This window comes from Amblyomma americanum, chromosome 9 (genome assembly GCF_052857255.1).
Source record: "Amblyomma americanum isolate KBUSLIRL-KWMA chromosome 9, ASM5285725v1, whole genome shotgun sequence".
Lineage (NCBI taxonomy): Eukaryota > Metazoa > Arthropoda > Arachnida > Ixodida > Ixodidae > Amblyomma > Amblyomma americanum.
In genome coordinates this window covers 141493329-141520470 of record NC_135505.1, presented here as the reverse complement: position 1 = coordinate 141520470, position 27142 = coordinate 141493329, and the positions used below count along the sequence as shown (strand labels likewise).

Here is a 27142-nt window from a genome sequence, read left to right as displayed (position 1 = left end):
TCCTCCTCAGTTTCACTTCAGTAAAATACTCGCATATAACGAACTTTAGTGCGTCAACCTGGGATAAAACGAACGCTCGGCTGCTAACGCATTCAGACGATCCCCCGAGGATTTGCCTTTATATGTCCCAACACAATTTCGGACTTTTAATTACTTCCCACGCAATTAGACAAGCAATACTTGAAAGACAATTCCTTTTTTGGTCGTCACAAATTTCGCATTGCTTGCGGAAGTTGCCTACCCTATTTTTGAGAGAAAGGCGTAAATGGCTAAACCTGATACTCTAAATAAGCATATAATCCGCCTGACAACTTGTTCTTAGTGGACTGGAATCTGCGAGCGCGAGGCAATATATGGTTGTCACACCGCTCATACTGTTGGGCTCATGTTATCAGAGCAAATGAAGACACGGACAAGGATCCTTTTGACTCATCTCACCCACTCACGGGAACCTGCGCAGCTCTGGAAGCCCCCCCCCCCCCCCCCCCACCTCATGGTTCTACTCTGCTGATAACTTGTAACGCGGCGTGAGTTATCTTCAACGCTGTATAAGGCTAGCACGAAGGCTATATGCGGGGACTGGAACCCTAAGAAAAAAGTGATTGGGCCTAATCAATAAAGAATATGTAGAGGACGAATACAGTGGAAATTGGGTATAATTCCAATAGACGGTCAATGCCAGCGTGGCATGAATTGTCCAGAGGAACGGAGGCGTGGACCGTACACTATCGTCGTTACTATAGGTGCGGTATATCTAAGGATTGAGGAATAAAATTACTTTAGCGCCCTTGAACGCTGCGGTGCACGACCACAGCTGCACATTTAGTAACCGACAGCAGAGTTCTTCATGTAGAGAGCATGCTGTTGTGAGCGTGCAGGGCTTGTCTCGACAACGCCACTGTGCAGTGCGAAAAGTTACTAGTCTACAGAAGAAATATATCTTTCTGTTCAAGCCATATGTTTTAAGGGACGATTTATAGTATGCAGCTTCAAGAAGAACGTTTCCATGAAGGTTGTATATAGTGCGTCATATCCTGCGTCTCCGCAGTTAACCGACCTATACGCTGAGGTGGCAATATAATACTGTTAACTAAGCCAGCATAACGCTTTTTCTTCGTCAGAGAACACAGATAACTTATGAGAAACGGGCAGACAGAATTCGGAAAGAAACAATCGCTTCACGAATATAGCCAGTCACGTTCTGGCTGCCAAAATACCCAGCAGACACACTAGATTCTAGGTGGCGCTGGTACTCTTCTGGGCTGAAGACGACAAGGAAGACTCGGGTGCCCAGCACGTGCAGCGCTCTCAGTGCGCCATTTTTTTAGGCCAAGAGCAACAACAGCAGAACCGGTGCATGCCTAGAGAGTAGTTCTTCTGCGAGGTACTTGCCTTTCCAGGTTCCGTGAGCCATGGCCAGTTCTGGGGCCGTAACCACCGACACGTGGAAAGGTCAGTTAGACTTTGACAAAGCCTGCACGTCTACAGGAGCTCTAGACAGGTGTTGGCTCATCGCTGACCTGACGGCATGGAACCGCGTACTGTATGAACTCGAATGCGCACTCTTCGAGTTTTGTCCAGGAAAGCTCAGCCTTCGGCACCTGCCGCACGGTGAAGTGAACGAGCCCAGCTCTGTCGTCGCCCGAAAGGCGGCCTTTCTAATCTCTTGGCTCGTGGAGCACCACACTTGCATCGCCGAGCTGCGCCTCTGGTGCATCGGTTGCCCAGACGACGGTGTCCCGGAGGAAGCGGCCGTCCCCATTCGCCTGCGTCCACCTCCAGGAAAAGGTATTCGCAGTCTCGAAGTGCAGATGTTCGACTTCAACGCCCCCAACAGACCGAGCCACTACTACCTGTACAAGGAAGACATCGAGGCACTTCGCGGCATAGAAGAGCTCAAGATATTTTCTTGCGACTCAAGGCTGGAGCCAGCTCTGGTCAGGCTGGTGGAACACAACTCCGACTCCCTCAAGGCTGTCGAGGCGGTCAACGCAAAGCGGTCCAGGAGCATGGTTGATGCCCTGCAGCGCCTCAAGAAATGCGAGTCGGTGACGGTTGGACTTCGCGATAGCGACGACGACGCCTTCTCGGACACAGATGCCGTGACCGGACTGGCACAAGGCATGGTGGGTGTCAAGAAATTGAGCATTCTCCTGCCCGGAAATTCCGACTGCAAAATCTCTGGCCTGGCTCGCGCCGTGGAGGCCAGCGTGACGCTGACCACGCTGGAACTGGCCATGTTCTCTGAGAGGAGCTCGCCAGTGGAGCTGTTCGCTGCCCTCAAGGTGAACACAAGTGTGAAGATGGTGCGAGTTCACTTCATCAGTCTCGATGCGAGCTGCGAAGAAGCCTTGGCGGAGGCACTGTCCACGAACTGCAGCCTCATCGACCTGAACTTGCACGGTGCAGTCAACGACGGCTGCATGATCCGAATGGCGGGTGCCCTTAAACGAAACACTGCGCTGGAAAAGCTGCTACTCAGCGTAGCCGTGGAAGGCGTGAACGGCGTCAAGGCCCTCTGCGAAGCACTTCGAACCAACAAGACGTTAAAGAAGCTGGAATTCCCTGCGTTCGAGGCTTCCCAGACGGAGAGGTAAGCGAGCAGCAGTTCGTCCCTTGTTATATTTAATCTGCAAATGTTTCCTTTTACCGGAATCAAATTATTTTGTCATGGACGCGATGTGCAATTAGCTTGCTACCTGGGGTAATTATAGCGGCCTCCAACTATCCATCTCTGCGCTGACGAGGGGCAATTTTTATTGCGACCGTTTCGTTACCGGTCCTCCAAATCTGTCCCGTAAGAAACCTGTTAAGAAATAAGCGAAGACATTCACATTTAATTTTATCATCTGAAAACATGAAGCTCACTCTTATCGCTATAACAATACTGTGTCATGCGGCCTATATTTCGGCTGTACACATGCTGTTGCAACGAGACACAGACGCACGCGATGCAGCGCGGAGCCCCCACCTAAGATTGCAGGCTCCTGCACCTTTGATTGGTCGGAGTGAATCACGAAAAATTGCGTCACATTGCTATTTTTTTGCGGGAACTTTGAATGTGGAAGTGTCTCGTTATCTTCATTTTCAGATTTCTCTGCAAACAAGCCGCCTTTCAGCACACAAACAAAACGTCGGTAGTCCGAGGAATAACATATCCGTCTTGCTTAGTTTGATATTTCCCTTTAGTACCCCGAAAAAAATGGCTCGTCTTCTAATTATGGCTCTGTAAGCCCACATTCGATGGAGGCGAAATTCTAGAGGCCCGTGTACTTACTGTGCAATGTCGGTGCACGTTAAAGGACCCCAGGTGGTCGAAATTTCAGGAGCCCTTCACTACGGTGTCCCTCATAGCCTGAGTCGCTTTGGGACGTTAAACTCCCGTTATCCTTAAACCGCAAACAACCTCTGGCGGTCTAAATTTATTGAGAGCACTGCACTGCGATGCACACCATAGACTCCGTGCAGCTTTGAAACTTTAAATCAAGCACAAAGGGCCTATTATTAATAGCGCACCCATTATTCTCCTTCGTATCAGCTTCTTTTCCCTTCCAAAAACTATGCGGCCGTGCTGCTACGTCTTTTCAGAATGGCGTTGGCTGAGATGCTGGCCCACCGCGACGGCTACAGACGAGTGCTGCTGCCGCTGACGGAGCCGGACCTTCCAGTGTTGTCTGCTCTCCTGCCCTGCCCCGTGTCATGCCCTCAAGAGCTTGACCAGATTCCCATCTGCAGCGCCTCTGATTCGAACATCCAGCTTCTGTGCAATGCCCTAGCGTCGTCCTGCTGCAGGGTGGAGATGCTGGGCATTTCTATCAATGAAGATCCGGGGGATAAAAAGATAGCAGCTCTGGCCCAAATGCTGAGCGCCAACCGATCCATCAGGCGAATGTACGTCAACATGCACAGCGACAGAGGCCGGTTTGTCCAGGGGCTCCTGGATGCCCTGGATGTTAACAACAGCATACACGAGCTGGGGATTTCAAGCGGCGCAATGCAAATGGAAACGGTCACAGCGCTTTCATATTTCTTCGCCCGCAACAGAACAATCACCACGTTCCGGCTGTCCGTCATACCGATGGAGCTGGGGCAGTTCGATGAAGTGCTGGCTCCCGGTGCGTTCGCGGAGGTGATGTCCCATGGATTGGTGATGAACCCAGTCATCTTGGAGTTCGGCGGAGCGGCCGGGTATAAATTCAGCCGCACTTGCTACCAAATTTTTGAGACGCTGAGCAGAAACAGGGCTGCCTTGAATCGGGCTACGGATTTCGTTCTCTTGCACGGCGAGGACAGGGTGGCCGCGCAGGCTTTCCAGCTCTTCTTCGGGAAAGCTTGTCTCGTCGAACACGTGATGAAGACTTCTGGGAAATCGGAGCGCGAGGCACTGCTGGCCATTGCCTCAGCGCAGAACTTCCTGCTGGACAACTACTTTGTGATCACTCGAATTGTCCAGCGCTCCGTAGAGTGCTACCCTGCGGACAATGGTACTCAGTGCGATGAGCTCGACGCTGACTGCTGGCGTGCCATTGCTCGTCACTTGAAGGTAGTTGACGTGCTAAGCTAACTTTTCCTGCCTCGTCTTCTAGGCCAAACAACACTGCAGTTTCATAAGGCAGTGCAATGGTTTATGTCACGCTCCCATTCCTCAATGGGGTAGCCATCTTGTGACAGTGAGTGCCGCATTTAAGAGGGTTTTTGTTCTTGCAAAACTGCAACTTCAGCGCAAGAAGTGTCTAAATTGTGAACTCTTGACAGTTCCTGGTGACTTTACTCAATAAGGCTGGCTGTGATGTTTCTACAGAAAGAGTAAATCCACGAAAATGGAGTCGGCGTATTCCCTTGGTTTAAAGACCGCAAACAACGGAACTTGTATTGTGCGTGTTCCTCTAGTATGTGGCGCATTTGTCCCTAAGAACAACTGGCTGGGGGGACCTTACATCCCAAACACTTATGCGGGAGTTACGGGGCTCAATCACTAGGGCTGCCAGGCACCCACCGGAAGCACGGTAGGTACAAGGTTTCCTTTGGCCTTTTGCTCGGCTACTGTGGGGCGAAATGCCAGGAAAATGGGTATTTGACCCAATCTGGTCTAGAAAAGTTGGAGGAGCACTTAGGCTCCGCCTTTAAGGGTATGACGCGATAGCATTAATGACATGCATATATAACGTCGCTTGAACCAAGCCGTACTAACGTGTCTGCATGACCTACAGAGGTAGCGTGTCTGACACTCAAGCTAAGGACCAGCGTTGCGATTCCTCACCCATTACTCCAATCTTTTCAGCGCAGTTCAATTACTTTATAGGCATGCCGTAGTGACGTTTGAGTCATGTTGCGACCTTGTAATCGTAATTTCTGCGATGTTTTATTCAATTTTCAATTGCGCCCCACCGCGTACGACGTCAAATCTTTTCGACCAATGCGGAGTTTCGTGACAGAACAACGCTGGATGACGCCGACGGGACGCCGCATTTTCCGTTGGCCTCAAACCTCTCGGTTTAATAGCTTGTGCCATATAGCTCTTTAGCCACGGCTGCCCTTACGCCGTAAAAGTAACTATCGTTCGCATCCCACCGGCAGTAAGTGTATAGAGTTTCTCAAAAATCCCTCTGGAGAAAAGTGGCGCCACCGTCTGTGCATGCGAGGTTTAAAGAGCGTTTCATTCTTGAGAGCATGCTGGGAAGACGAGGTTTCGTATTGTGCTTGGCTGAGTGTCGAGTCCAAAAAGTGGATTATGCGGTGGAATCTTGGCTGGGCCACGATATAGTGGCTCGGTCGAGCCACCGCAGCCGCGATTCTCTCCGAAACGTTACGGTTACGTTTGTGACCAGGCATATTTTACAATGCTGGGGATGGAGCTTTAGGATTAACTACTGCTGCCGAAACAGGACCTCGGTACCCGAAACACAGCTGCATGCCCACACGTATACTACCTGTGACTCCGTTCATGCGATGAATGCCCAACATTCTCGTGCAAAAATTTTGAAAATTTAGAAAATTGAAAAAAAATGTAAGATCCTGCTGATATGCAGATAAATATTTAGTTTAAAGCGTTTCCATCGATCGCATCGAACAGTGAACACTGCCTTAGAAAACCAATGGGGGACACTTTTGAAAGCAAAAACGTTAATAGAAAAAAAATGCAAGACTGCCGTCGGGTTATGTACGGATATATTGATCGTTATAGTGAAATATTGCATTATATGAAAAAAATGCTATCATAACGTTTCCTCCCTAAAAAATGCTTTTGTCCAGAATTGACAGGCATGAACGTGGTCTAGGAGTGCCGCGGTAATTTTGCATCGAAGCACTGATCAGCTCAGTGGGCGGTTTTTTAGAACATGATTTTGGACACAATCATGGCAGAAAAATAAACTTCCTCGCGTTCTTTCCTCGCTATGCATAGATACTTATTGCTGCTAGTCAAAGATAACACTTCTACTTGATTGTATTTGTCTTTCAAAAACGGGGGGGTGGGGGGGAGGGGCAAGTGGCTTAGAAACAAACCTTTAAAACCTTAAATTTCCATGGTGGTACCTTACGCGATAGCAGTCGTGATCAGATTCCAACAATGGTCAGTCAGTGCATTTAAATGAACATTAAAGCAATGACGCAACAACAAAGTAAAAAAAACACCGAAATAAGCGAGAAAGAGGCGATGCTGCTTTACCAAAATAGGACGAGCATTTTTTGTAGATGAACACGGCACACTGAAAAAAGTGATACGGAAATGTGGTAAGAGACTTCAACACTGACCGTTGAAGATGTTGAGAATGATAACGTTCAGGTGCAATAATAAAGTACTCAAAGCGGTCGCACTGCCTGGGCGATCTTCACGTCACTGTAGAACATACGTTGTGAGGAAACGCTTAACACATCGAGAAACCAATAAAAAGAATAAAATAAATGTTTGCGCTAGAGATTGCCATGCGTCCGAACCAATCAGAACGATAAAATAAATGTTCGGGCTAGAGATTGCGGTGCTTTCAGTATCGAACAGCACAAACACTCCGTGAACACTGTTGACGCTACATAAAAATATCTTTGGGTCCACTTCATCCATCGGGAATGAGGTAGAAGTGATCGCTCGCAGGGTTATGTTCAGTGTTACGAGCGCCTTCAAAAGTCAAATAGATGTTTTGAGAAAGTAAGACTCATTTTCACGACCTCAAAATATCAAAAAGTAATAAAAAAATCAATCAAAAAATAATCTTACAAACTCAACTCGCTCTAATATGTCAAGCACGAAGAACTGGTGTGTCTGTGCGTGTAGTTGCGGTCCAATGTCCGGTCAAAACGACACGCATTAAGATCTGCACATAGGCCACTATGTCGGGGATTTTCGTGACGATTTCCGGCTCTTCTTGCGCCGCTTGCGTCCTATTTGACTGTCCATGGGCGTCAGCGACTTCTTGAGGGCTTCCTTTCGCTGCTCATCGCTCATGGCGGTCTCCGATGTTCTCGGTTCTGGTATTTTTACGTAGACGTCGGGCAGCCACTGGACGGCCCAGACGCTCAGGGCGGCCATCGCCGCCGAGACCGTAGACAACACAATGCCACCCTTCCGGCCATTAAGCGCGACGAGGGTTATTCCCAGGACCGAACCCCCGGCATTGCATAGCAGGCACAACCCCACGCCGGCGCCGCGAATCCGCGGGGGGAAGATCTCCGCCGAGTAGCAGTACACCACGCTCATGGTCCCGGACAAGACAGCCTTCGTTGCGGCGTCAACGAAGGAGTCCTGAAAGCCGGGGCCCCGGAAAAGCGCCTCGGCGACGGAGCAGACGCACACCATGACCAGAAGGGCGGAGAGTGTTTCACGGAGGCCGTGTCTGACCATGGACCAGCAGACGGCCGGGTAGCAGACGGCCAACAGAAAGGTCGCCGCCAATTCCCAGTAGTGGCCCTGAGAACGATCTGCCCCGACGACCGTGTAGTAGACAACGCTGAGGGTGAACCTTGCGAAGAACATGGAGGCTGCACGTCGACGCATCTTCGCGGTCTCCAACAAGCCCTCCGCAGCCACAGCGATCGCGCCCGTTGTCTGCGGCGTCCGGTCAATCTTCCTGAGCTGCCTCCGGACCGACCGGAACGTGGCACTGGCCTTGGTAGCGTCCACGCCATTGACCCTCGCTGCATCGAGGACGACCCCCTCCGCTCTCCCAACGTCCCTTACGGCAATAAGCCACGCGGGAGACTCTCCCAGCAGGCAGCAGAAAAACGCGAGCATCGTCGTGGGAACGAGAAGAAATGCCTGGGCCAGCGCCCAGCGGGGCTCCAGCAGGGAAATGGCGTCCGCGATCTGGGGAACCAAGGCTCCGCCCACTGCCGTGTCTGTAAGTGTGAACAGCGGCCTCCGCGCGTTTCCGGTCACCTCGTACAAGAGTATGAAAGTCAGGAGGAAAGCGCCGTTGAATCCCACGAAGATCACGACACGGGTGAAGACGTCGAAAGTGATGGTCTGCGTGACGCTGCTGCCGACGGCGCCCGCCAGGAGGACGAACGACGCCAGCAGCATGACGGGTCTCCTGCCCAAGTTGTCGGAGGCGAAGCCGAAAAGAGGCGAGATCAGGCCGGGCACGATGAGGGCGACGATAGTGCGCACTTTGTACAGGTACAGGCGATCGCACACGAGGTCGAACCGGCTGGTAAGGCTGTCGGCTCTGTTTGCGATGTCGTAGTCCCATCCGCGGCAGGGCACCGTCGACCTGTTGGCGTCCGGGTGTTCCTGCGAAACATTTTCATGCGAACGTTATTGCCAAGTGGCAGGGCCGTGAAATCCGCCGCTCTTTTATAATAGAGAAGAATGAAGAAAAATTTTAATCCTTACATTTTTTTTCAAACTTGGTATTAATCTCGAAAACTATCTCAATAAAGATTCGTCAAGAGGCCTCCCGTCACAAACACTATCTCATCATGTCTCCTGTATTTTGCACGAACAAACACGTAATGATTCTCATTTTTCCCACGCACGTTATCAGACTAGAACGCACTAACGAACAACTCACCATTTTTATCGCCCAGCAAATGACGTGTGATATGTTGAACTGTAATTTCCTTTCTCATTGCAACTATCAATATGCTACTGAATTATGTACTTTTTCTTCTTCTTTTTGCTGTATATTGATTCTATTAACCTTCGTAACGGTATGCTTGCAGTATTTTTAAGATAAAAAAAATAAGATAGCTTCCCACCACTTACACTGTTACAAGGAGACCTGTTGAAGAAATTTATTCCAGGTATTGAATCGTCCGATCAGGAAGGCTTAAGAATATCTGCGTCTGCTTGCTTGCCATTCTTAATGCGGATTATGTAGGCGGTGCAGCAGGGGACATATTTTCAAATTTGCCCTTTTTGGTCCAGCAGTATTTTGCTACTAGGGGGGAAGCGGCGTTGCAATGGGCGGATTTCACAGAGGCTACGACTGTGCTTGTGTAAAAGTCCAAAATGCACATGCACTGAAGCAAGTCGCACACCACGAAAAATATATTCGGAAACGAGCAAAGAAGTTGTGGGAAGCCTGCTAGATTCCCGCCGTGGCGTCTGCGCGGCATCCCGCGTCGCTCTCTTTCCCTTTCTCCCGCCTCGGGCGGCGGAGAGACGGCTGGTGGTTAATCGCTGTCATTCGGCCGCAGCTCCGCCCCCGGCTTCCCAAGGGCCTTTGCCATTGGTGACTTTTGGCGGGAATTCGGGACCCGTTTGGGGTGGTCGCGCGACCTTCCGAGCGGGGCCCGGAGAGAGGAGACCCCTCCGAGACAGCGTAAGGTGCGTACGTTACTGTTCGTCCGGGCCGGCCTTTGCCGTTCGGACCAGTTCATACTCGAGCTCGCCTGCGTGGGTCCTCGATCCACCGCGGCTCGAGCCTGTCCAGGGGTCCAACGACCTCTGACAGGCGCACCTTGCGTTGACTGCCCACTCTCTCTCGCAAACGGCCCATCGGCCGACACGAGAGAGATCACAGCACTGCCGCGGGGACAATCTCCTGCAGCGGCGTGCTAGCGGCGCGCATTTCTCTTGTTGCCCCGAGCGCGCACCGGAGCCTTGCTCTGAGCGCGCCCCGGGACGGGGTGACTGTTGAGTGTGTGTGTGTACCGCTGGAGGACGGCGTCAATAAACGTCTCCTTTGTGAACTTGGAGGCCTGTTTCTTGCGGCGAGCCGCTCTCCTCTCTTCAGAGGTTGAACGCCGCCGCAGCGGTGCCCCAGGGTGCGTGTGGTGACGGCTGATCGGGGCCCTTGGCTCGCGCGAAGCTCGAACCCGCGGTGGGTAGTGGCCTGTGCCTACTGAGAAACCCACAAAGTGTAAAACTTAAAAAGAAATAGAAGCGTGACCATTTCAATCTGCAGCTTCTTCTAAAGAACCTTGCTCAATCGCGGTATTGATGGCTTTTCTCTGTCAATGCTCAAAACTGTTTTGGACAGCCGACTAAGGGGAAATTAATACACAGATAATTGAAATTTAATTTGAGCGCTTTGTGTCCGCGAACGCCTCCAGACTACCTGCTCACCAGACATGATAAATTCGGCGCGCATGGTGGCCCGGCGTTTGTAATCTAAATCGCATCAAGGAAGCCAGAGGACATACCGGAAAGCGTTCGAAAAAGTCTAATGTTTCTCTCACAAGACAGTGGCCCTGTGCCTGTTGTGGTACCACGTTTTTCACATTGCACTTTTTTGTATTGAACAAAGGAAAGCAACTTGGACGACTCTCAACCTATCATTAGTAATAGAATGCGTTAGCATTAGAATGCTAAAGCATAAGAAATACCTCCCGCTCATTTACTCATTCTGTTTCATAGATACATAGATTGCGGGGAGTCCGCATACCAATACTGCAGCAGTGGTGCAGCGGTTAAACGATGCTCCACTGGCCCGGCAGGTGGCTGTTTCACACACAGCCACCGGTGGGACTTTTCAGACCCAGGTGGGTTGTCCAGAGCTCCCGTAAGGCTCATTTTTGCAAGATGACAATTCGGGAGTCTGTCTGTTTTTCGACCAATGAGCTGATGTGCCAACGCTCTCGTGAACAGGCGGCAACTGCGCTGAATTTGCACTCAATTTCAAATAATTTCAGCGCCACCTGCCTTGGTCGTTTCTCGCGAAGGAGACCTCTGTACTACCGCACTATTCTGTGAGCCTATGCAGCCAACTAGGCAGGAAAGGAAAGTTGGCGTCGCATTGTCCTATTTTCGTGACGAGTGGCCTATCTCAGCTTTAGCGAGCCCGCACCGTCTCCCCCTGCATCCCACCGCACCCTTAGCCCGAACTCGCTCGCCATGCCAAGGGGACAAAGGCGCGTCTCCTCTTTCCTGGCCAGCCTTGGCCGCATAGCCACAAAAAGTTGTCCGCAAGTATAACGCTCTTGCATTAAGAAGCCCCTGCAACGTTCTCTGCACTAACAGTGCCGTCTGCACCAAAATGTGAACGAGGATGTTGCCGTGCTTTAAATATTCTTTGCGTGCCCTTGCCCCAAAGCGAACTCGAAATGGAAACAAATATAGTCCGATTGCATCGCTATTAAGTGACCTAAATGGGGGCTCTTGATCTGATCTACACCGCTGAATGCTTATAACATTTCCTTTGGCTCATTTTTCATTGTGCACTCGTAGCTGCATGCGGCTGTGATGGCGGCCACGTTGATGCCAATCCTGTGGTCTTCTCATCGCTTTCCTATCCTATAGCCACACACTGGGAATGCAACGCTCATGGGAGCTCACGTTCCCCTTGTGCTTGCGCGATTGGACTTCAGCTGACAACTTTGCAGTCAAGTATGCGTGGTCGTCATCGAGAGACCCACGTCCAAGGGTTCACTGTAATCGGGGACGAACAACTGCCGCATGACTCACTGGAGCACTCAACTGCCGCTCGCTCCGCATCGACTAACTGGAAAGAGCGTTAATCTGGAAGAGCCAAGATTTTCTGGAAAGCAACTGGAGCGTTCTCTGGTCGACGGGCTGTTGCAGTTTCCGGTGAACACTGCTTGTGCTGCTAAATGTATATCGTCGTAATTTGCTTACCCAAGGCTAATGCTGAGAAAATCGCTGCAGAGTCACCCTTCTGCTATCTCTATCTGGCTAAGTATTTTGTGGCCTTTATGTAGATCACGCAAGGCCTGGATAGTTTGTTTTATTTGCCTCCAGAGCCTACATCCACTCATGACTGCAAAGGTGCCGGAAGGCAGGAAACACGACCAGATACTGCATGGCTGCAAACTTGGTATTGTTTGATGTGGACTGCGCAAACACGCACCAGGTAAAGAGGTGTAGGCGCTAAGCATCTTTAGCAGCCTGAGTTCAAGAGGGACACTTGAGCCCATGTGCTTGGACCATGCGGGAATTCCAGTTTCCCCTCGTGCGCCGTAAAGATTATATTCAGATCACCCTCACCAAAAGCCTGACTGCGCCCACTGCAGCACAAAGGCCTCTCCCATGTCTCTCCAATTAACCCTGTCCTTTGCCAGCTGCGCCCACCCTATCCCCGCAAATCTTCTTATTCTCATCCGCCCACCTAACCTTCTGCCGCCCCCTGCTACTCTTGCCTTCTCTTGGAATCCACTCCGTTACCCTTAAGGACCAGCGGTTATCTTGCCTTCGCATTACATGCCGTGCCCAAGCCCATTTCTCATGATTTCGACTAGGATGTCATTAACACGTGTTTGTTCCCTCACCCACTCGACCCGGTTCAGGTCTCTAATGTTACACCTATCATTTTTCTTTCTGTAGCTCGATGCGTTGCTTTTCGTTAGCCCTCACGTTTCTGCCCCATAGGTTTAAAGTTATAGATACAAACACCCTCACTTGACCTCTAGTGCCAGAGAAGGGGTTATTGCTGGGATCTTATCGCTTCTGATGGGACAGAAGCTATCGTGCCGAAGCGTTACTCAAGAGTGATGGGAACTCATTGAGACAAGCAGGGGATGGTGCAACCTAGAGTACGCCAAGACATCTTTCAGTACACAGGAACTCATATGTAAAGAAAAACTAACAATTCCTAGAACTGTCATATATGGTCTTCTTGTGTCAAACTGCTCATACCTGTTCTAGCCATTGATGAAAAGGTTTCAATGCCCAGCCTCAAAGCCCGCCTCATGAATGTTAACACGAGAACGGCTAGGCACAACAGAGAAACGTATAATAATAGAATGCACATATTTTCGAAACGAGGAGAGTACTCTGCCGGCAGCCGGCAAAATAGACTGCGGGGAACTTCGCCGGCAATTTGTCCCTATTGGCTGATTCCGGTCACATCACGGCAACACAGCCAATGAAACGACGCTGCCGAATTTCTCTTCTTCAAGTTGTTTTGCCGGCTAAATGCCCTGCATAAAATGCTTTCGGCAGCCGACAATCAAACCTAAGCCAAAGAATCTTAGAATGATGCCCAAAGGTGACACACTCCCAGGGGAAACAAATGCTCATCTGTCCTGTTTTATTTTTCTACTTATAAATACAAAAACAAAAATATTCCTACTCGAGCGGAGTTGTGCACGTCACGTGACTACAGCGAGCCTATAAAACGACACTGCCAGCATTCTGTTTTTCGGGCGATTCTTCCGGCCAGCTGCCAACCATGTAGCCACTTCCTTTTCCAAATCGCCAGCTCCCCGGCCTTCATGATTTTTAAGGCGAAAGTTGGCCCATAGGTGAGCGAGGGAGCTTTCTGTTCCAACGCGCTGCGCCGCGGCACAGCGAACAAAGCAGGCGCCAAAAGCAGTAACCAAACACCATTCTTCAGAGCTGTACGCGGAGTTGTACCTGTGGATCAAGCTCGCGGCGCCATGCACGTAGTGACCATAAGTATATATAACGTCTCAAAACAACGCCAAACCATCCGCTTACCTGCGAAGCGGGGTGGAACATGGTGCACTTGCTGAACGTGCCGTCAGTCTCGACCGGGATAGACATGTTCTTCCAGGCGTCAGCGGACAGGTCCCTCAATTCGTCGGGTGGCCTGCACCAGTGGTCCACGGGTCGCATCAGGAACAGGTCCGAGAACATGTGCAGAAGGGACACGCACGCGGCTAGCACGCCACACAGGAGGACGCGGTACTGATACCGGCCGTGGCCGATGATGACGTAGACGCTCTCCTGGACGGCGGACCAGCCGTCCTGGGGGACGTAGCCCGATAGCAGGGCCCCTGGGGTGACCACGCCCGACTGCGTCGGCGATGTCGCTGTACTGCTGACGGCACTTGGGCTTCGGGTCTTTGGGCTCGGCGTTCGCGTCGCTTTAGGTGACTCCATGGCTTCTTGCGAAATATTTCGTCCGCCTCGCGATAGCATGCCTTAGTACGTGGGTCCAAGGCGAGGGCGCGCGGACAAGAGTTCTTCGTTTTCGTTGTGTGGAGCTCGAAGATGTGGTGTCGGAAAACACCGGGGCGCTTAGCCAGCCACAAGAAACATTAGATGAGTGCCCGTACAATATTAATAATAATTGGTTTTTTGGGGAAAGGAAATGGCGCAGTATCTGTCTCATATATCGTTGGACACCTGAACCGCGCCGTAAGGGAAGGGATAAAGGAGGGAGTGAAAGAAGAAAGGAAGAAGGAGGTGCCGTAGTGGAGGGCTCCGGCATAATTTCGACCACCTGGGGATCTTTAACGTGCACTGACATCGCACAGCACACGGGCGCCTTAGCGTTTTTCCTCCATAAAAACGCAGCCGCCGCGGTCGGGTTCGAACCCGGGTACTCGAACCCGACCGCGGCGGCTGCGTTTTTATGGAGGAAAAACGCTAAGGCGCCCGTGTGCTGTGCGATGTCAGTGCACGTACAAAATTCCCTTTTCTGCTGGAAGCCAAAACAACGTATATTAGCATCAAGTCGACGACAGGTAGACCATCTTCAGCCGGACTACGCTCACTGCAGTACAAATGCATCTCCCATATCTTTCCAGTTACCCTGTCCTGTGCCACCTAACTTTCTGCCGCCCTGTGCTACGCTTGCCCTCTCTTGGAATCCAGTCGGCCACCCTTAACGTCCATCGGTTATCTTGCCTTCGCATTGACATCATCATCGTCATCATTATCATCAACCTGGTGACGACACGGCGGGACAGACTCCGTCGTATAGCGTCCCAAAAAAGTTCGCTAGGACTACAGTGTAAGGTCCGCCCGTTATAAAGAGACAAGCCCCAAGATCCAAATCCAAATCCAGACTACGTCCACTGTGGGACAAATGGCTCTCTCTTATTTCCCCAGTTAACCCCGTCCCGTGCCAGGCGCGGCCCCCGTATCCCCGCAAACTTCTAAATGTCATCCGCCCAACTAACTTTCTGACGGCCCTTGCTACGCTTGCCCTCTCGGAATCCAGTATGTTACCCTTAACGATCATCGGTTATCTTGCCTTCACATTGACATCATCATCATCAGCTTGACTACGTCCACTGCAGGACAAATGACTCTCCCTTATTTCTTGTTATGCTTGTTATGCCACAAACCAGAGTCATTAGAACACGTCTTTATTGATTGCTGGTATGCGCTGCTCTTTTGGGACGTGCTCCAGCGTACAATAAAGGAAGGCTTACCCTTGACGCCGTATGGGATACGATTCCTGGACGTTGAGCCGGATCTTTATAAATACGATGCAATTTTCCTTCTTGGCCTGCACAGCATTTGGGGAAGCAGGATGGCTGTACGACACTGCGGTGAAGATGCGCGGTCTGTCCGAGATTACTTCAAAGAAAACATATTTAAGTTGCGTGAAGTGTACAAGGAGCTATGCTTGGGAGGATGAAGTTATCGAGTTTTTGGGAGAGTTGTGTTCTTTGAAACAGTATTGATTTTCTCACGTGAGTGAAACGCATGCCCGCTCTTGATGTTTGAGAATGTAGCGCAGAACATGTTTGTGATCTGTTGTAAACTGTCGAAACAGGCAATAAAGACAAAAAAAGAAAAAGCCGTCGTGGCCGAGTGGTAGCGTCTCCGCCTGAAACGCCAAAGGCCCTGGTTCGATTCTAAGCCCTGACACAGGTTTTTTTTTTTATTCAGTGAGTGCGCGGGGGTTTCAGTGGCTCCCATAGATGTCGCCACCAAATACGTTCGTTAGCGGTTAAGCGTAGGCTCTGCTAAGGCGCGCTTATGCTCCGGCGTAACGCGCGCGCCCGCTGCACGGCGACGTCACGTCGGCCAAAGCGAGACCCTCTATACTCCAACTGCGCTTGACCGCCGACGCGTTCGGCGGCTTCGGCGCAGTCTGACCGCACTGGCGGAGACTTGGAGCACGTCTCTATTTCTCGCCGAGTACGCCAGCCGCCGCCGGCCAGACCGGTTCGGCTCCGCGGCGAGGCGCGCGTTGTGACGTCATGTGCCTCCTCGGAGCACCGCCACAGCGAAATCGCAAGTTCGCGGCCAGTAAAACTTTCGCTTCAAAATGGTATTCCTTGTCTCTGTCCCCCTTTGTGTATGCTCTGAATATTTTTTCACCAATAATCACTGCTTTTAGTGTTTGCAGCGCGAACCTAATTGTTTTTTTTTTTGGGGGGGGGGGAAGGAAATGGCGCAGTATCTGTCTCATATATCTTTGGACACCTGAACCGCGCCGTAAGGTAAGGGATATAGGAGGGAGTGAAAGAAGAAAGGAAGAATAGGTGCCGTAGTGGAGGGCTCCGGAATTATTTCGACCACCTGGGGATCTTTAACGTGCACTGACATCGCACAGCACACGGGCGCCTTAGCGTTTTTCCTCCATAAAAACGCAGCCGCCGCGGTCGGGTTCGAACCCGGCGCGGGTTCGAACCCGTCTAGGTGGTTCGTCACGACGCTCAGACAACTCTCCACAAAGCGCGACATTGCAGCTGTGTCTCGGCCCAACAGCGAAAATTCCGGGCTGTCTTGTGTGTAGCTGCCCACAGCAGCCAGAATTGCAGGGCTGTAGCCACTTGCGTTCGCCATATGCCACAAATTGCTCAGGCCATATGCCTGATCGAAGACTGGGCTTCGGCTTTCGATCTTCCCGTCGTTGATCGCGAGGGACCAGTAGATGATTTTCTTGCAGTAAATAAGAGGGATGTTATATGGCGCAAAATATTCATCTGCCGCCTTCTTTAAACGGGAGTTGTTGAAGAGGCAGAACATGTTGTTGAAATGCGGGCCATGAGGCTAGTATGGCTCTGCCGACATATTTAACGCGTCGAAGACGTCGTCCACTTGAACTCTGCCAACACACAAGGAAGAGGGAGGTGTGGCTGTATATCTTGTAGAGCCGCTGTTTCATTATTCGGGCTAAAGGACGGCTCGGAACGGTTCTTGCTGTGCGCATCTGTCGGCGGTCGTCAGCTTGAATAATGTTCTCTCCGACCCGAGACAGCTTTATTTTCCACCCTGTTCTTCCCGCTGACCTGCCAATCACGATGCCTTCGGACAGTGGGGCTTCCGGTGGAGTCATCAGTGGGATTTCCTCCACAATGCCTTGCGTCTTTGGAAAGTACCACCGCTCACCCATCCCAGCGCGGCTTACGCTGGCGATAATAGCTGAGGGCGTTGGCGTGACTGGTGCCTATACTCCAGTGAAGCGAATCGGTTCACAATGAAGTTGTTTCCCGCACAAAATGGCACATACCCACAAGGGGGATTGGCTATAACCAGGCGGAGACAATTTAAATTGCAGATTGCATATGGCAAGCGTTGTTGTTGCCTCTGAAGCGATGGCCCATACCCACGGTGGGAGATTGGCCAGGGTTGCGAGCAGATCCAAACAGGAGAAAAATTCATCCAGACTTGTCTCAAGCGGTTTACAATTAAATCTGAGGAAGATTGAAAAACGAATAACGAAATTTTAGAAATTTTGAGGAGATTGGAATGAAAATCAAGAAAACAAAGAGGTCAGGGTGAAAATAAATTATATACAAGTAATACTAAATAAATAAATATTCTGAGGAAAGTGAAGGGAAAGAAAGAGTTAACACGAAAATCTCCCGGTCTCGATAACATATACCGGGAGATTTTTTTTGATAACTTCTCGATGCCTTCACTTTTCTCTCAAAATTATTTTATTTCAGATTATTGCTTTAAAATTTAGTTATTCAACCCACACCGCTTTGTTTCCTCGATTTTCATTCCGATCTCCTCAAGACCTCTCAAAATTCGTGATTTTTTTTTTCACAGCTTCCTCTATATTTATGAGCGGCTTGAGAAAAACCTGTACGAGTTTTTTCCTGTTCGGATCCGCACCAAAACCCTAGCCAATAACCCTCCCACGCCATCGTCTTTGAGGCAACATCATCATCATCCCTGTGAAGCAGCTCACGCACCAGCATAAGGAAATGCCCTTTAACGGTTTGACCGAAGGATTGAACTTTACACCACGAAATGAAGCACATGCAAATTGATCTTTTCCTAAACGCTACAAGGCTTCCGTTACTCAGTGAGAGTAATACCCCTGTCACACGGGCATTTCGAGGGCCCTCGAACCGATAGTCTATCGACTCAAAGGCGATCGAGCGCTGCCACACGGGCAGTTTCAATGGCGATCGAGTCAATAGCCTATCGAGTCAACGGAGTAGCGCAGAACTCCATCGAGATTTCGAGGGCCTTCGAGCACTGCCCAAGGTTGCTAGCGTTGCTCCGAGCGGCGCCAAGCGCACTTTCGTACACGACACATTCACGGTGCAAAAACATGAACAAACATTATTCGCATAAAATTTAATGTAAGCAGACTGCAAAATTATTTTAAAATTTTATTAGACTGGTTTTATGTGCATTAAGCACATTAATTTTGCGTTGCAGTCTTTGCGTTGCTTGCGTACTTAACGTTGGCAACATGGCGGCACCCTGCCCGCCCGCTTCACAGCGATAACAGCTTCGTCGCTAATCCCTCAAAGCAATATCGTGTTCTAAGCTGTTGTATTCGCCTTCGATTTGCCCATTCTTACTCTCGCATAAAGTTTCAAGAGAAAAATAGCTCTTGTTTTTCAGATATCATGGCGATTTTCCCGGTCTTAAGCCTGACGAAGCAGCGCTCCGACGCATTTGGACTGGCTTGGTTTTGGCTCGTCTTGTATTAGAATGGCTACAGCAGTGTCTGCATCTGTCCCTCGCGTACGCCCAATTAAAAAGATTTTAAACGACATGCGCGTATGCGTGTATTTAAGCATTTCGTATACATTTATCAAATATTTTTGTTATTTTTGTAAAATCTAAAGTAGCGATTGTGGCGCCGCACAAGCGTAGAGTGAGACACGAGAACCATTTCAATGGCCATTGAGATTTGCCGTGTAGCAGCGGCGAGTTCGATGGCGATTGAGAATCTCGAAGACCCTCGACTCGAGGGTGATTGAAACTGGCCGTGTGACAGGGGTATTACTCCGCAACACTCTCCGTTACTTGGTGAGTGGATGAGTCTTGTATTTGTATGCGATGCATTTATTGCAGTTCTTGAGGCAACTTTCCTAAGTCCCCACTTCCTAACCAAACACAGCTTAGATAGAGAGTGCACACAATCCGTACAAAAAGAAGCACACCATGATTGTTCCCTCAGAAGAAAGACTACAGTCGCGCAAAGTCTCAACGTTCACCCGAACGACAGCTACACAGTGTATACCATTTCTGAAATAGTTTCCTTCCTTTTGAAAGCAGACATTCTTTGAACATGCATAAAAAAGAGAGACATTTATAGCTCACATTTAACCCTACACAACCGTTCAAATTCGACACAGAACCAAAACCGGAAAGAAATTTCACACCACAATCCCCCGCGATGCAAGGCAGACAACCGCCGAAAAGGTGCTGTGATGTGCGTGAAGTGGTTCCGCCGTCACAATTCATGCACGAAGGGTAGCCGCGTGCGCTCACTGCCGTCGGTGCTTGGCTCATGGCGTTCAGCACCTACGATGCGAGCCTCGACTAAAAGAATTCCTGAACGATGGGCTGAATGTCTCCTGCACGGCGTAGAGACCAAGCCAGCCTCTTCCATGAAAGGTACTCGCGCTCTTACATTGGTTATAGTACGCGTCAAGATCAATGTCGTACAACACGAAACATTGCTTGCGAATGCTTCTCGGAGAGCGTCCCTGTATAGCTTCCACGATATTGTACATTGAAGCTGAATGCATGAAAAGGTAAAGCGGAACACTCGTCTGGAATCTGAATTGATGTTCTTGAGCCAGGAGGAGGCATTCGTCAGGATTCTCCCGCACGATGCAAATGTTCGAAGAGCAAAGCTTGAAGATGGCGCCCCTCAGTGGTGCTCTTCCAGATATGTCCGCAATTTGGGGCGCAGATGAGTTGGAAATGTTACCAACACGTGTGCCATTGACCTCCGTGATCCATGGCGCCAAGGAGATTCCCACGCAAAGCTTACTCGTCAAGTTCTGAGCGGTGACCACCAACGCTTGCAGCAGCTGCATTGTTCGAAATGCCATGTCCGCACAGAGCGACAAATCTATTTGTCCAGGTGGTCGGAGAGCCTGTGTTTCAACGAAGAAATAGTCGACATCAGGTTCAAGAGACGTCCACATATCAGTGATAGTAGTATTATCTGGCGCCAGGAACACCGCAATGATAACCCGAACGCCGTTGAGCTCAAAGAAGCTTCGAGTCACCTTCACCATAAACCGTAGTGTTTCAGCATCTTCGGGGTCTGCACATCGCTGTTCAGGGGATGCCCAGTGGATTGCCATGCCGTCCAGATTATACCGAGCGACAAGGCTCAAAGAGCTCGACACGAAGCGCGACAGGGCAGTGGCGTCTCGGCCCAACATCGAAAACTCCGGGCTGTCTTGCGGGTAGCCACCGACAGCAACAAGTATGGTAGTGTTGCTGCCCGAAGAGTTCGCAACCTGCCGCAACTTGCTCAGGCCGTATATCTGATCGAAGACCGGAGTTCGACTTTCAATATTACCATTCCTTAATGCGAGGGACCAGTAAACGATCTTCTTGCAATAATTAAGCGGGATACTATTTAGGGTAAAATATATGCCGACGTTGTTTTTCACGCGGGACACGTTAAAGATGCAGAATATGTTATTGAACTGCGGCCCATGGTGGTGATAAGCTTCGGTTCTTACAGTGAACACAGCACGCACATCGCGCACATGAACTCTGTCAACGCAGGAGGAAGACGCAGGTGCGACTGTGTATCTGGTTGGTGGCACACTGGGCACCGTGAGAGAGTACGCTAATGTTCTCGAGCTGGTACTCACTGTCGGAATGCTTGAGGTCACTCGAGGACTGGTAGCTCCAGGCATGGGAGCCCCAGGGGTGGGAACTCCAGGGGTCGTAAAATAAGTCAGAATAGTCAACCCTGCTGGCAAGATGAGCGTCCCAATCGCCACGGTGCAGAAGACCCAGGCCTGCAGGGAAATGGTTCTGCCCTGTCGCTGCACAGTTTGTTGCTCATCTGTGTGTGGTGCCGGACCCCCCGAGTAGAAGGGTGAGCTAGCGCCGGCTTCGTCCCTACGAGACATGGGTGCCTTTCGTTGAGGGTCATTGGATGGAGGCGTTGTGACTGCCGCTTGCCCTCGAGGTTCCTCAGTCGGGGACCTCGGAACAAAGAGAATCAAGTTTGGCTCCGCAACGTTTGCAGGAATGCCGGGGAATCCAGCGTGGCGTTGCGGTATGACGGATGATTTTCGTCGCTTCGAATAGACTATGACCCGATATTTGGGCACCGGTGGTGATTCCGTTCTCATGGTCGTTGTATGTCGATCCCCAGGGCTGGACGAACGCCGCGAAGTCGGTCCAGAATAGTCGTGTGTAGTAGATGGCCCTAGACTACGGCGTCGAGATGTTGATGCCCTCCTGCGTTGAGCTTCGAATACCTTTCCCCGATCACCCGATGGGGACCTCCTGCGTTCGTCTTCTGATGGTCTACGGGTGAATGATGCTCGGTGGACAGAATGGACTTCCCTAGGCGGCGAATATATTGGAGAACTCCGAGCCGCTGTTTCATTATTCGGGCTGGAGGACGGCTCGGAACTATTCTTGCTATGCGCCTCTGGGCCTGACTGCTGGCGGAAGTCTGGTGGAATAGCGCGCTGTCCGGCCTGAGACGGCTTTCTTTTCCACGCTGTTTTTCTCCCTGACCTGCCGCTCACGGTGGCCTCGGACAGTAGGGCTTCTGGTGGAGTCGTCAATGGCATTTCCTCCACATTGGCTTGCGTCTTCGGAAAGTACCACTGGTCGTCCATCCCAGCGTTGGTACTGATGACGAGGATCGCTGGGAGGTCCGAGTTGATGGCTGCCTAAAGGCGATCGATGATATTAGGTTTAACAGGAGCAGCGAAACTCCGTGGCAGCCTGCGCCTGAACAAAATCTTCTTCTTTGTGTCTCGAGACTACGAACTGGAGTGTAATCCTATAGCTAGGTCTTCTTTTTCTATATCACTTGTGTTATCGAGATTAATAGGGTGGCATAATTTTAACTATATTTGCGCTGCACACCGCTACGAATGGCTCCTTCTTTGGACCCTGCAAAGCTCTAAATTTTGGCAATATCAGAGGTGAAAGTCTGCTGTTGAAATTATTTCCATGGTATTTCCATTCCTGAGCCGCATGCATGACAATCGTAGTTGTCAGCAACTCTCGTGAGGCTCTCCTCGAAACTGCTGGCTGGCCGCCTAGCGAGAAGAGCATGTCTCAGAGAAACAAAAATCTTGTCTTCTAAAATCTTTAAACCAGCACAAGACACGTGCGAGATTATTTTTGTGAAAAATAATACATCCCTTAATGCTACACAGATGTTTTTATCAGAACTTTAATGTACATTGCGGACCCGCCGCGGTGGCTCAATGGTTAGGGCGCTCGGCTACTGATCCGGAGTTCCCGGGTTCGAACCCGACCGCGGCGGCTGGGCTTTTATGGAGGCAAAACGCTAAGGCGCCCGTGTGCTGTGCGATGTCAGCGCACATTAAAGATCCCCAGGTGGTCGAAATTATTCCGGAGCCCTCCACTACGGCACCTATTCTTCCTTTCTTCTTTCACTCCCTCCTTTATTCCTTCGCTTACGGCGCGGTTCAGGTGTCCGCCGATATGTGAGACACATACTGCGCCATTTCCTTTCCCCAAAAACCAATGATTATTATTATAATTACATTTCGAGTGCGTGCCTATTAAACAGGCATCACTTTTGAACTTTTTTTTTGCTTTGGTAGGAATAGGTCTACTAAAATAACATCGCATTTGGACCGAATTGCAATGCACCTCGCATACATTAACAGCCACAAAATACTTTCCATAACTTTGTTATCGGTAGTTCTCCATGTGGACTTGGCGGAGGCCGTTGGGGAGATGTTCGGATGACCGAAGGTTTTCTAGTCGAGAAAAGAGAGTGGAGGGTTTGTATTCGTTGATGTTTCTTGTGCTTGCATGTATGACTCTGTTTGGTCTGGTTTATGAGGTTTAACGTCCCAAAGCGGCTCAGGTCATAATGGACGTCGTAGTGTAGGGCTCCGGTTAGTTTCGACCGCCTGGGCTTCTTTACAGTGCACTGACACCGCATAGTATACGGTCCTCTAGCATTTCGCTTCATCGAAATTCTACCGCCGCGGCCGACGCGTACTGAGTATTGAAATTTCAGAAATTATGTATGTCCAGTGAGCGCCTTCAGCTACCATAAAGAGTGCCATTTTTTGTTGTCCACGTATATTCAACCTGCGGCGTGTCCTAAGCTGCCTAAAAATATTTGATTTAAATATATTTGTAAAAGATCTCAGATTATGCAGTTGAATGTCCAATGCCCTCTATTCCCTTATATTCAGGGACTTTTATTAACATGTAATAAGCATCGTGAATCTTAATATTTAGTTCCTTAGATTGCAAGCTAAGCCAGCCGGTATATCGCGCATTGCTATGAGGTTTAGTGGAGCTCCGTTAGGTTGCGGAAAACTTTTTGGGGTGCTACTTCGTTTCCTGAATGACGAGAGGAAAGTTCATGCTCTCGGGAGGTTTATCGAAAGCGATGACGAGGCTGCAGAAATGCACGAGAATAATTCAAAGCTGGTAGTCATCACCTCTCAGATAAGTCTGTTCGCTCGTGAAGGCCGATTTTATTGAGACAGAGCGAAGTTCTGAACTAATTTTGTTTTGCTAGCAGTTAGTTCTTGCTTGTAGTTACTGTCAGCAACTGGCTTAATTTTTGCGTTGTCATCGGATGGGACAGGCGGTGTTGAGACGCCGCCAATCTTCAAAATGTTTTTCCTTGCACGTCGGGTGCGTGCAACGTGCTCTAGCTGCTCCTGCAGCCAGGGTTGGGTTCCGTCTATACGTACCCGTTCCTTTCGCGAATGACATGATGCGTTTTCCTGGGGAGCACCATGAATTCTTGCTAATTCCGCTGTTGTGCAAAACTAAAGCATGCTGCGCTTGAAATTTCAGGAGCTATGTTTACGCCGCAGAATCTTTTACTCTTTGAAACTTGCCATCTAAGTGTTACACGTCGCATATCATTCTACACACTCATTCAGACCTGCCTGAGGACGAACTACAGAGGCCGATAGCCTTGCTTTTAGCCAAATATAAGGGTAGAACGTGTTGACGACTGTGCTCGAAGCGTATACATTAGACTATACACAGCCGGGCTAAAGGAGAGAGCGCGCAAACGTTAATCCGTTGTTTCAGATTTCTCCCGTGGAAAAGGGGCTGACTACGAGGCCTTTGCGTAAAGTATGAGATAACATATAGGCTTGACGTTTACCACAGACGCGGGCCGAACTGGGCGCGAGCGCGCGTTCTTCCGCGTGAACGGCGGTCGCAGCGGTGGGGCAGTGGCGACCCACCGAGGTGCGGCGGGAGGCGGAAACAGACCCAATGCGAAGTCGGTAAGATTAAAAGCGCGCGCTCCTCTCGAGACCGGCCGTGCCATAACTAACTTGAAGCACTACTTAGCACGCTTAGCACTACCAAAGGCACGGACCTCCTCAACCAATCATGAGAGCGTGTTAAACGTGTTCCTCCCATGGAGTTACTAGTGCACCCTATTATGGCTCTTTCAGAAACTCGCATAGGCGGTGGCGCCAGCTTTCCCTCTAGGTAATACTTAGAAACCATGTGTGTTCCTCCGCACCTAGCAATCTGCTCGCGGCATGCACAAATATGGTTAGAAATAAGAACAAATCTACGCTGTCTGCGTACCATAAGCGTATGCACGCTTACATTCGCTAAACGCAAATAATGTACGGAATGTTACATCATTTCTCACATTCGCCTTTTTAGTTATGTATGCTAACGAGAACGCAATTATAAGCTCAGCCTAGTGGCATACTACCTAGTTGTTAGAGAGAGAGAAACAACTTTAATGAAACACCGGTCACTGAACGCCAGGAGGTAAGTTTATCTCCCCTGTCGCCCCTAGCCGTCGATTGGAATCCCTTGGGACACAGCAGTAGCAAAGGCTTGACCGGCGACGTCCTGCTGGACGTTAGGGTCTGAGCTGCAGAGCAAAGCCTCCCAGGATTCTAGAGTGAGCGAGCTCAGATCGTACCTAGTCGGACATGTCCACACCATGTAGACCAAAGTTGCTACCTCTTCGCACAATTTGCACTGAGGACTTCAGGGTGCCACTCGCTGTAGAGTACAGGGTTGGTTGGGAAAAACCCCCGTCTGTAATTTTCTCCACATAACCTCCTCTTTCTTATTGAGCTTTCTGTCCGCTGGCAGATAAATTTGTCGATTTAGTCTGTAGTATAGCGCGATTTCCTGGTATCAGCGCATATCCTCTCTGCTGTTTATAGTTTCGGTGACTTGGGAGGTTCCAGGGGTTGACCAGTAAGCGAGACCTCAGGTGACCGAATAAGCCTCGTTTCCTCCAAGTCCTTGGTGAGCAGAACTAGTTCTCTGGGTCCTCCTTCCCTGTTTAATATACGGAGGGCAGTCTACGTCACCCTCCGCCTATTAGTGTTTTTTGAGTCGCTGATGTCCACTCCTGCTGTATCGTCCCCTTCTCCCAGCAGTCCTGCATGTACGTTGCGAGGTTGGCGATGGACCTGTCAGCTAAGTTACGCAAGGTTCGGTTGCTCACTCTATCCAGCCCTGCTGCTGACTTAGTCCACAGTCAATTAATCTCTGCTTTGACTTCAGCTAGGGAGATCGGTGCATCTAATTCCGATTTCTGGGAGGGGTTCCGTTCCGGCGGGATTGATGTACCTGTTCCTAACTTCCTCTAAGAGTTCTTAGTGCCGGCAGGTTGTTAGAACAGGAAGCAATTTTTGTCAATAAACTGACGCTCCTCTTTAGAACTAGAAGCGGCAGAGTCATCACTCTAACTTAAAAAGAAAGCAAGTTTACCGCTCATACGTTTTGTTATGGGCGAGCTGAGACGAAGCGAAAGCCCAGTGCTTCATTTATGGCCGTCAACATACTGAAAACTGCGATAATGAATTCAGTCCGAGGCGACAGGTCCTGCTTCGAAGGGTGCCGCCATTTTGCAAGCGATGTCTTTACAGCATGCAAGAGTACCGCATGCTAAACTCTGGATATAGTGCACTTGACATGAGTGTACTTTATGGCTCGATACGAAATAGCGTTTGGTGCAAGCGCACTTTAGAGCACGCTATCCCGCATGCCTGTATGCCTATTTTATACTAGCGCTACATTCTGCAGCGTCAGAACGTTTCCTGTGCACTCATCGCTGCTTTGGTAGTGCTGCAAGGAACTACTGGGGATGGAGCATACGCACCAAACAGCTGTCTCGGTTGAGATTGAAAAGATGTGTACTGGAAGTTTTGCAAAACTACATGTAGGTGTTTCATAGCTGCCCTTCGTGCCTCGCTAGCTGTCATGCCTCATGAACATATATTCTAGATGTCTAACAGACGTAGCTGCGGTCAGTGGGAGTGAGGGCCATGCAGATATATATTAACGCCTTAGTGAAATGCTCACATTTTTGTATCTGGTAGCGATGCTGAAAACATACGGAACAAAATTAGCTATTTGCTTTTTTGTTTAGTTCTTTCTATATCTATGCAAAGAGCAAAGAATAAAACAATGATTTCAAACAGCTGCAGGAGATTTAAAAGCCCTTTGTAGACAGAATACATCTCAGATTTCTATGTCTTGCAAAATGCCTTGTAGCTTTGAAAAGTTGAAGCATCAGCTGAGCTAGAAGATGGCTACGTATTGTATAAAGTTGTTTAGAAATGTCTTGCAAGCACTCTGCAAGATAGCTTGCAAATCTCAACATGTCTTCCAAAAACATTAACTGTCCCAAGGCCAGTC

General features: G+C 49.9%; 2 protein-coding genes across 2 annotated transcripts; one reads left to right on the top strand and one right to left on the bottom strand.

The window, feature by feature from the left end:
- Positions 1–1280: 1280 nt before the first annotated feature.
- Positions 1281–4907, top strand: LOC144105663 (uncharacterized). Its single transcript, XM_077638769.1, has 2 exons — positions 1281–2593; positions 3589–4907. Exons 1-2 carry the CDS (start codon positions 1413–1415, stop codon positions 4562–4564), a joined length of 2157 nt encoding a protein of 718 aa, XP_077494895.1. The 5' UTR covers positions 1281–1412; the 3' UTR covers positions 4565–4907.
- Positions 4908–7324: 2417 nt separating this feature from the next.
- Positions 7325–14239, bottom strand: LOC144103745 (carcinine transporter-like). The gene is made up of 2 exons (XM_077636400.1): positions 13835–14239; positions 7325–8725 (listed from the first exon to the last, which is right to left on the bottom strand). Exons 1-2 carry the CDS (start codon positions 14237–14239, stop codon positions 7325–7327), a joined length of 1806 nt encoding a protein of 601 aa, XP_077492526.1.
- Between the last annotated feature and the right edge of the window lie 12903 nt (positions 14240–27142).